This window comes from Anser anser (assembly GCF_964211835.1).
Source record: "Anser anser genome assembly, chromosome: 1".
Lineage (NCBI taxonomy): Eukaryota > Metazoa > Chordata > Aves > Anseriformes > Anatidae > Anser > Anser anser.
This window is the reverse complement of record NC_139720.1, coordinates 105034052-105044563: the sequence shown is the minus strand read 5'-3', so window position 1 is coordinate 105044563 and position 10512 is coordinate 105034052. Positions and strand designations below refer to the sequence as shown.

The window sequence follows — 10512 nt, the reverse complement described above, 5'->3', positions numbered from 1 at the left end:
AATGTTTTTAAAACCAAGCAATCTGAAGCCCCTCCCTCCCCCCGATCCTAATTCTACCGTTAAGTCTTATTCCTACCAAACTATGTGAATCATTTCTGTGGATTACATAAGACTAGTTACATTTCGTGTCTTTCAGAAAAAGGTGAGGAATTCAACATAAATGCTGTACTGAAACAGAGAGAGACAAAAATAAAATGCTAACATCCAAGTGCAGACAGCATATATCTTTTATTAAGATGACATTATTCTTGAAATTGCAACAAATACCAACTCAGGGTCATCAGGCCTTGGAAAAGAGACATTTCCATAAAGAATCTCCATAGCCTCTTCCTCTGTCAACAGGATATGTCTTACTGCTGCACCGAACTCAGTGCTTAGAGGTTAGAGTCAATGTAGAGGATACTCGGAAGATTTGGGGAAGCATGTTACTCAGTTGGTAAAACATTTCCTCAGAAATTGTCTGGGGGGAGGAGGGGAAAAAGAAAAAAATAAAGAGATAGACCAGTAAGCTTTGGCTTTTTGCTGTAGTTTGGAAGAACTAAATCTCTTTAAACTTTGTTTTTTAACATTTAAAAGAGTGTTGCAGTTTTTCAGAAGGCCAAGAAGATTGTTTTCAAAATGTATATTATAATTCTATTTAATTCAATCAAAAGAAAAAGATTGACCTAAAAATCATGTCTGTATATTTACGGGATATATCTGTTTCCAGTACATTTCTTGTTCTAATAATTGATTAGTTCTGCCTAGCAGAATCATTACAGTGCTGTTCATTATCTACAGGACTTCTGCTGTCTGAATTCCAGCATCAGATTCAGCTTCAGTTCATTTATTCTTGGCTTCCTCCTTGCTCAGCAGTTTACTACTTTGTCATCAAGTATTTGCTATTTCTTTCATAACACAATTCTGATTTTTTACAGAGCTTCTAGCACCACTTTTTAGAATAAAAACAAACCAAAAAAATAACAGCACAAAAAACACCTCAGTATTGGTCACGTTTGCAAAATTTCCTGTTTCTGTAAATCAGTTAGAACTCCAAATTAAATCATTTCAGAATCTTTATTACAATTAACTTAAAACATCTAGAGTAATTAATGATTTTGTGGAAGCATGACTGAACTCAGTGCACTGCAATTTTCCAAGATGCTCAACAGTATGACTAACAAAAACCAAACATTATATAATGCAAGGTTAGTCCCAACTCTTCAGAGAAAATAAGAGAAAAAAAAAGTATCTTCTTCTAAGGTTATGTATTAACCATTCATAAAGGTGAACTTCCCAGTTTGCATTTTCAGCATCCTCAGAAGATACTACAGGATACCCAAAAATATAAAATCCTTTTATTTCTGTTTTGTAAGCAAGGGATGAAACCAACAGCAATTAGGTTTAAGCTCAAACTGAAAAACAGGGCACATCAAAGAAATCAAATCTAGATCTGTTGACATTTAACTTTTTGTTCCCAGTCTCCCAGTTTAGATACAAACTTGGTTTAACCTACCTGCGGTACCAAGAATTGTACAGTCCGAGAAATTCCTCCATCCCATGAAGCCATTTCCATCATGAAACCTAAAAACCAGCATTCATATTATATTCATTACCTATGTAAACTTCCACCTCAATCACACTATTATCAAGCAATGAGGAAGTTTTCACATACAATTAGGATTTTAACTGCCTTAACTAGGAATATCGTTAGTCACATTTAAATCAGACTTGGCTGATCAACTGACTGAAATCTGATTCAACTGGAAAATCTAATGAGGAATTACTGAGAAAACTGGAATACCCTTAAACAGCAAAATAACCAGGTCTATGGTACAGCAGAGTACTAGCCAGCAGAAGTGAGAGGTTTCTCCAAATATGATTATTAGGAGTTTTTTCAATAGCTTGCTTTCATTGAGAAGCAGCTTTTTTCTTTAGCTCTGATGTGATCACATCCAGATGAATGAGTGCAAGACAATATCCAGTTGCCAAAAGGGTTTTGGCCATCTGGCAGGAACAGAAACTACTTGGACTTACTTACATATAAAATGCTTAATTCTCATTACTCAACTTATCATTTGGCATTTTTATGCTAGCATTTCCTAACTATAACCAATGAACTACAAGGTCCACCAAAACACATTAGTGACAAATAAAGATGCTTGGAAAAATACTTGTATAATGGAAATGGTTACATGGATGATATTTTATTGTGAATCACTAAAGTTCACAACAGCAAGAGGTTCCTTAAGTAGGTGGTAGAAAGAACATAACTACTGGCATTTTAAATACTCTAAATGACTGTTTCGAGCGTTTAAGTGCAGGACACAAGAATGCAGTAAGCAGTAACACAAATGGGAAATATAGGAAATGACAGTCAAATCACGATGACTTTCAAGCAAAAAGGTGAATTAGCATATAAACTAGTCTTGAAAAAGTATAGGGAATTGTCACTGAGGAAATTAAAATACAACAGACACTGGAAAGTATACTGTAGAGAACCACCTGCTCTTGCCCTCCTTCAGAGATTGCTCAGAAGCAGTAAGGGCTTTTTCTTTCACTATGTAACAGTTGTGAAGATATTTTCAAAACATTTTGTTTCCATTCTAAGTGTGAGATTATTTCCTGATGCTTAAAAGAGTCCCACAACAATAGTTAATAATTTTAAAGAGAAAGTATAAGTGTTTTAACAAGTAGTAAGTTACTAAAATGACTTTTTTGGGGGAAAATGTATAGCTTGAGCTAAGACTGGATGTCATCAAAGGCAACACTGGAAATGAGCCAAAGCATTTACTAACATACCTTTAACACACTTGAACACAAGCTCTGCTCTCTTTAAGCACCATGGAATGGTCATTTCCTAAAAATAAATGAATAAATGAAAAAGGTCCAATGCCCATGGATCTACCATCAAGAGCAAGAGAAAATTATTAAAAATAATAAGTTATTACCATAAAACCATATTTTCCCTCCAGGTATCCAAGCAGCATTACAGGCCATGATGAGGGATTCAGTTTTCTAAAGTACTCTAGACAGGTGGTGTGTGTATATGTGTATGTATATATATACATAAACACACATGACCCATATATACATATATATAATATATATATATATGACCATACAAGCACAGCCACTGCTTATTGGTATGAGAGCCTAGTGTCTGAACAGCCTATATATTTTTAAGCTGAGATCTTGAAAAACAAAAAAACACACACCACCATACTGTTGATAATAATCCTATTAATGTCACTGGAAAATGGGTCTTCTTAATTCCTCTGTGGAACTTCAGAAAAATGTACAATATCCAATTGTAACTATCAGATTTGTGCTTCAGTTAGCCGAAGAGAGGCTCCTGACCACGTCTTAACAGCAGTAGCTGATGATTACCAGCTATTTTTGATGATTCTGGTTTAGGCTTAGTGGCATACCCATATACCTTCAGTAAAATATTATCTCTAATACTGAAATTGGTAGAAATAATTATATCCTAAAGGTGCATTTTTATTAAGAGCTAAAACAAACAAAATCCATCTTCATCTGATGGATGGGTTTCAGATATAATCAGACAGCAAATTCTTACCTGAAGTTAAACACCAAGATGGGATATGAAAACCACCTGTGTAAGCTACCTTACTATATGACAAACAGGCCCTGGTCTAAAGAATTTAAGTAACAGTTCAAATGCATTAGTACATCAAGCATTCTTCAGCTGTAAACTATAAAATGAATTATATTAAGATGAACATTCCTACTTAGAGGCAGAAGGACTGTCACTGTAAACACTTCTCAGGAAGAAAATAATACTTATTGGTTCTGATGTGCTCTCCAACATCAAAAAGTGCACTTTCTAGTATGAACACAGGAATATACACATGGAATCAAATTTATCATTCCATGTACATTTAAAAACGTATGCTTTACATAATTTTCTATTCAGTAAAGCCAGCATTTATTTTGCAATGTCAAACAGTGTGCAAGCTGTCATTTTCAAAGAGCTTCAGGATTAAAAAAGATTATTTGAAAAGCAAGGTTGTTCAAGAATGCTGACTGACAATGTTGAATCAATATATTGAATGTCTCTGCACTAAACAACTACTAAAAGCTACATTTTTTTCTTAGGTGGGAGCATCTCCCTATATTCTCCCATACCTGAAATAGTAACAGCCTCATAGTAACATAAAAACAGCCTAAGTTAGAATAACTTTACAGAACATTTTTTTTCATGAGGTGAATTGTTGCATCAATAGATGCTGCTTTTAGACTATACAACATGTGAATCAGAAACAACAATATTGGACAATTTTTTTTTTCTTTTCTAACCTTTCTGGAAGAAATAGCTGGTCTTTCTTATAATTTATCTGCCCACATTTGCATTCTGTCATAAGCAATGTAGGAGTTTATTGCTACTTTTGATCACTGTTTTGGCCTAGGTTAAAAACAAATACCTAAAAAGAAAGGTCCTGTTGCTCTGAGGGTAACTTATGAGTACATTATATAATCAATAAAAGAAACTAGCCTTAAAAGGACTGATTCAAACAGCAGGATATGACTCTACTCCTCAGACTATTTCAGAGAAACATAGATGTCAAATCTTGTGGTCACTCAGGGAAATAACAGGTTGAATCTACAATGTCAGTGCATGCAAGCCACAAGAACAGAGAATGACGCAGTAGTGATTTGATTTTAATTCATCTTTAAAAACTTAAGTTCTCATGATCTTGACATGTTGTCAGGACTTCCCTATATGTAAATTAAGTAACAGCTGTGGAAATGAATAATCAGGTAAGTGCTAATTCAAAACACAGCACAGGAGGCAGGAAAAAAACAAACACCCCATCACATATGGTAAGTTTTCATTAACAGCATTCTAGCAAGTAAAAAAAGTGTCTGGGACTTTTGGTTTCATTCACTACAGAGAGCACACACCATTCCTTTTCAGGGTGAAAAGATCTGTTGTTAGATTAACATTCCTTTAGCTGATAAAAATAAAAAAGGCCAACTTCACTGATTAGAAAGATATGCTGCAAATCTTTTCATCACTGAAATTTGTGACAGACTCACTGCATGGAGTTGCTGCTTTTTTAAATCTAGAAGAGCATCCTTAAGTCTCTGCAGAACCGTGTCATAACCAGGTAATAAAAACACTAAGTCCATACACTTCTTATGGGACAAAGATTTCAAACCAAATTTCAATGGTTAATTTCAGTAAGGTAAGAATTAGTAAGGTGTTTATTCAAAGTATACCTATGCAAACACTAAACACTGTATGGAGCATTGCATGTTTCATGGTATGAAACGGTAAGAGAAAAACTGAAGGTTAATACACTCTTTGATAATTTGTCTATATGTATAAATGATGTTCACAAATATTTGCTGCACACCTTATACTCCCTTAATATCAACTTTTTTCAAACATTTTTTTCTTAACTTATCATCACATAGACAGCTGCCTGACAGCCCTCAAGAGGTCTGTTGTCTTCCATGTTGCTATATGGATGGCAGCATACGACACCCCTTATGTTGAAACTACCAAGGAAGTGTGCCAACTCCAGCATTTTTAATGATTCCATGTAGTCATTTCATTCCCCAGTTCAGTTTATATTAGATTCAGTGCAACGATCAGACATTAGGACCTCAGTTGTCCTAAATTTGAACTTGTCTATTTTTGTCTTTCTCAAATATCAAACACAGTTTCCTTCCTTTACTGAACTTAATGATCAGAACAGGAAAAAAAAAAAAAAAAACCAAAACTGTTATTGTTGTTGTTGAAGTCACAAGAAAAACTAAGGAAAACAGAAGCCCTTAATTTTTTCTTGGGAGGGAAGGGGGGAAGAAAGAGTAGCTTAATATGAAGGCTAAATAATAACAAAGTGTAAGGGCTTCACTGAGACTGATACACTCATCATTTTTGTGGGGTTATAAACACTACTCTTCCATCCATAAAAGAAAACCTTTGGGAAATACACAAAGCAAACTCATGATGAATGCTTGCCACAGTGAAGCATGCAAACATCTCTGCAGCTGTGCTCCTGGTTAACCACTTTACAAAAATGTTTTTTATGTAGGTGGTAAATGCAGATTCAAAACTGGAGCTGCTGAAGGCACCAAGTTCAGGTTAACCTTCGGAAATCTGTTGTTATTCACTCTTCCCTCAACAACAAGTTACAGACTTGTGTGTTTCAAATGAGATCAGCCAGCTGCAAAACACTGTAATAAGCGATGCTGCTAATGCAATTCACGCAGTTCAGTTTTGGCTCAACCTATGCTTATCATACAGGTCACTTTCAGCTTACTCCACAGATACTTAAAAAGCTTAATATAAAAGATAAATCATTTTACCAGGACTTTTAATAATCCAGCATCAGACAAGTAGATGATTCTTCAGTTTCACACATTTGAGCAACGACACCTTCTTAAAAGCATGGTGAACACCTGGTCTTGTGCTCTATTTGTATTTTAAACATGTTAGCTTTAGCTTTCATTGTATGTACGTACTTCAAAGGGGAAAAAAAAAAAGGTTAATGTAGTCACTTGGCAACTTGATTAAGAGAAGAGCTCTACAAATTTCTGAAACACAGGAATTGGGTCCCATTAATAACTCAGGTTGCTGTCTTGCAAGTTGACTACTTGCATTTGCATCCAAAAAAAGGTGTTAATACCAAAGATGCAAAAATGTATTTCTGAAATAAAGTCTATTACTAAAAGTTGACATTTTGAGGCACACTCTTTAGAATCTTCATTACTGGATATTTTTAACATTGCTTGAACTTTATAGACCCCAATCTTGCAAGTGGGATCCAATTCTACATGGTGTTCAGATAAAATTATGTTAAAAAAATCAGTTATTCCACCTATTAAAAGCAATCCAAGGATGAGCCTTTTTTTTGCTATGAGTCACGCACTTTCAAAGGAGAGGCAGTCTTGAAATTGGTAAGTGAAAAAACAATTTTTTTTAAAGAAAAACAACAACATAACAGATTGCAAGTAAATGTATGCAAAGACATAATTAATAGCAGCGTTATCTTATTCTCCTAATTTCTTTTAGTTTGTAAATTTGTCACCTAAGGAAGTGTGGCAAGTGGCTGTACTTTCTGTCTGCTGGTTCTCTCCCCACTTCCATTTTCTTCCCTGCCAGTATCTTTTGAAGCTGATCTGACAGAGGAAAGATTGTAAATGGTATTAAATTATAAGTTTACTATACACTGTGAAAAAAATACAGTTGAATAGGAGAAAAGTTCTACACACTAGCGTCCCATTGAAGAAAAAAATACAGAAGTTCCGCACAATAAGCACACTTATGTCACCAAAGTATGTGACACATATCACTCGAGTCTCAGCAGTATGCTGCTTCTTGTCCAGCTGGTACGTGGGGGGCTCAGAGGCAGAAATTAAACATGCAAATACTTAGGGCATGAAGGAGACCATTCAGAGCAAAGGTGAAATTTGGTTACTGCTGTACAGGGCTGAGGTGATAAAGAATGGTGTTTAGGGGTACAGAATTCAAATTTTCTAAGAAACCAGGCTTTGCTAGCACTGCTGCTCATAAAAAGTTAGTTTTAATTTTTTCTAGCTAGAAGCAATTAAAATTTGGATCTGCTATTACTATTATATCAGCATCTTACAAACTATAGTTTCTAAGCAAGAACTGCTGCCACAAAACATCTTTTTAACTTCTAAATAGGTAGTCCTATCACCTCTTTCATTAATACCTCTGTAACCGTGCCCTGAGCTGGATCAAGGAGAGATGGAAATAAAAATGAAGGGGTTCAGCTGACTGAAATGCTTTTAACTGGTTCAGTTCCTTAACTCAGGTCACTATATAGATATCAATGCCAGCACAATGATGTGGCAGGAGCATATGACTGCGATAAATTGCTCCATTTGTCTTAAACAAGAATGAGACATATCCTTTCGAGAAAAAAAAATTAAAAATCGCTGCACCTTAGAAGCTAAGAAGAAAACAAAACTTTAAATTTACTTACTTCTGACATATCATGTACCAACAGGAGAGGAATGCTAATGGTAGTAATGTCATGTGTGCAGCAAACTTTGAGAATGTTTCTGAGTCCCATGATCGCAGGATCCCGAGCAGTTATGTTTCCAGATCTTACGTTATCATCCACACAAAGGTGAAACGCAACATGAATTTCAGAAAGATTTGAATGGCGTGTTATGTAGAATTCCCCTACAGAATTACATAAACCAAAAAGGCAAGGTATCACAGTAGTGACCTACACCGAAACACAATTGTTATGCAATGTAAGAATAGGGTCAGTAAGTTAAGACAAAAGGCAATACAAGTAGACAACAAATCAGAACACGTACATAAGGAGATACGTAAAAGTTAGAAACTAACTGATCTAAAATCTCTTGGAGTATGATTGTTTTACATTCACCCTACACTCACTTCCCTGCTTTGATGAGTTTCACAAGCATCAGGGACACCTGGTGTAATAAGATGTAACAGTGCCAGAACAAGCGGATACGATCTATATATAGCATGAAACAAAAAAACAAACACAGAGGAGGTGTAATACTCAAAATATATAATGTAAGCACTGAATTGCAGACAGATGTGGGAGGCGGAAACACCAAAAATGGATGCATTAAAATAAAGGATGCGAAAAGTCTGTGGAAAAGGATAGTGGGTTATACAATAACAGATACATTCTAGAAGACAAAGGTATAAATGACCTTTAGAATTTAAAACAATTCAGAGCAATGGGAAGATGAGTTACAAAGCTGCTTTCAAGAAGATGTCTTGTCAGAGAGATTTTTAGGCTTAGTTTTCATTTATCAAAGATAAAGAAGCAGCAAATGGGCAGTGAAATGCAGGTCTCTCCATCTTATCTTTCTGCTGGAGAGCAAAACATCTATACTGGAGTCAACAGAAAAGCAGGTATACAATACCACTACTGTTCCAGTCAACAGATAAGCATCTTCCTTCAAACCTATTTTCACTGGCAATTCCAGTTAAGATACTGCCTTTGCACTGGAATATCTGAAGAATGGGTACGTACTCCTTCCTGACGATGGCTAAGGTAATCCCCAGCAACGTCCATCTAATAGTAATGATACACGTGCCACTGCAGAAAGATTTTACTGGGATTTATCTATTAAGGATCCAAGTGGATTAATAATCCACTTACATGACCAAGATCTAAGACAACCATGAAAGCAATTTTAAGAAGCTCTCCTATTACCCATGGGTTGTGTGGATTTATCTCCTTCCCCTGTGCCTCCAACTGTGCATTCATCTTCAAACTCCACAGCAGCTTTCCTTACTAAAAATCACAGTATATACTAAGGATTTTCCCTCTTTTAGAGGAATGCGTTCTTACATTCTCAAAGTTAAAATACATTCTAAAATGCTTTACTAGATCAGAACAGTAACATATATAGTTATTTTCACGAAGTTATTTGCTATTATTTATGTTTTATTTTTTTTCCCAGGATCCTCAGAGATCTTTTTATCTCCCCTCAAATTCTGAAGAGAAATTTTAGGCATAGAGAAGTGATTTGCCCCAAAGTCATATGATGCGTTGGCAAAGCTGGGAATAGAAACCAGATGTCCTGACACCCAGTTCTCTGCCTTAGCCACAGGAACATCCTTCTCCTCTGATTGAGGTCAACTTAGGTTTAGTTTATAATTTATGTTCTGAATTTAGAGCTAAAAATGTGCGTCTATAAAACAAAATTTGTTCTAAGAAGAGGGGGCAAACCTCTTCAATGGAACTCACCTGGTAAAATATTTGACTGGTTTCGTTCAATATTCTTGGATTTATCTTCAGTTCCACTTTCTTTATTTCCTGTATATAAACAAATACCACAGATATTAAACATAACATGTATTAATCATGCTTTGTCATATAAAATGTACTGAGATGATATCTAGCTTGAATTTCCACCATAAAGTTGGAAAAATTTGGGGGTTGGACAAGAATTACTTCTGCCGACTTCAATAAACGCTGAACTGTTTATCAAATTATAAATGAACTTACCAAATTATAAGCTTTCTTTTTTAATCATCCTATGATACCTCTTTATTCAGACAAATGGAAACACAATGTTCTCAAATGGAATGCTAAAGTTTCTGAATTACCCTCACAGCTACATAGTACCTTGCTATTGCTTTTTTAATAATGCATATATTTAAAACAAGTTTGTTCCTAGTATTGCAAGGAAAATTTTAACAGAAATTTACATAAATCACCAATATAAAAACAGCTTTCAGTATTCTCCTTAAGACTACAGCAATATGCAGATTCCTAAGAAAACTTGTTTCGCTATGTACTCTTATGAATCTATTCATGTTACTGACGTATTTAAACCACACAAGTAGTTCTCTGCAAGAAAAACAAAGCTTCATGATGTACAAGTACTGCCTTGACACCATGTGGTCAGAAAATTTCTATGCCATTTGTAAAAATAACTGCAAAGTAAACCATTCACAAGGATTTGGTCAGTACTAAAGAGTATACACATTTAGTCAATTTATTACTCCATTTTTAGTACTCATTTATATGGACG

General features: G+C 35.1%; 1 protein-coding gene across 10 annotated transcripts in view; it reads right to left on the bottom strand.

The window, feature by feature from the left end:
* Positions 1-209: 209 nt before the first annotated feature.
* Positions 210-10512, bottom strand: part of FERRY3 (FERRY endosomal RAB5 effector complex subunit 3) — a 23997-nt gene continuing 13694 nt past the window's right edge. For 7 of the 10 annotated variants that reach the window (XM_083808524.1, XM_083808528.1, XM_083808525.1 and 4 more), the window contains 5 exons: positions 9723-9791; positions 7965-8167; positions 2782-2839; positions 1496-1563; positions 210-460 (listed from right to left, as the gene is read on the bottom strand). In XM_083808524.1, coding sequence (XP_083664650.1) covers positions 368-460; positions 1496-1563; positions 2782-2839; positions 7965-8167; positions 9723-9791 — 491 coding nt within the window. In that variant the 3' untranslated portion in view covers positions 210-367. Of the gene's footprint in view, positions 461-1495; positions 1564-2781; positions 2840-6321; positions 6477-7043; positions 7135-7964; positions 8168-9722; positions 9792-10512 lie in introns of those variants that run through there. The other 3 variants (XR_014574710.1, XR_014574711.1, XR_014574712.1) reach the window with 3 other exon arrangements.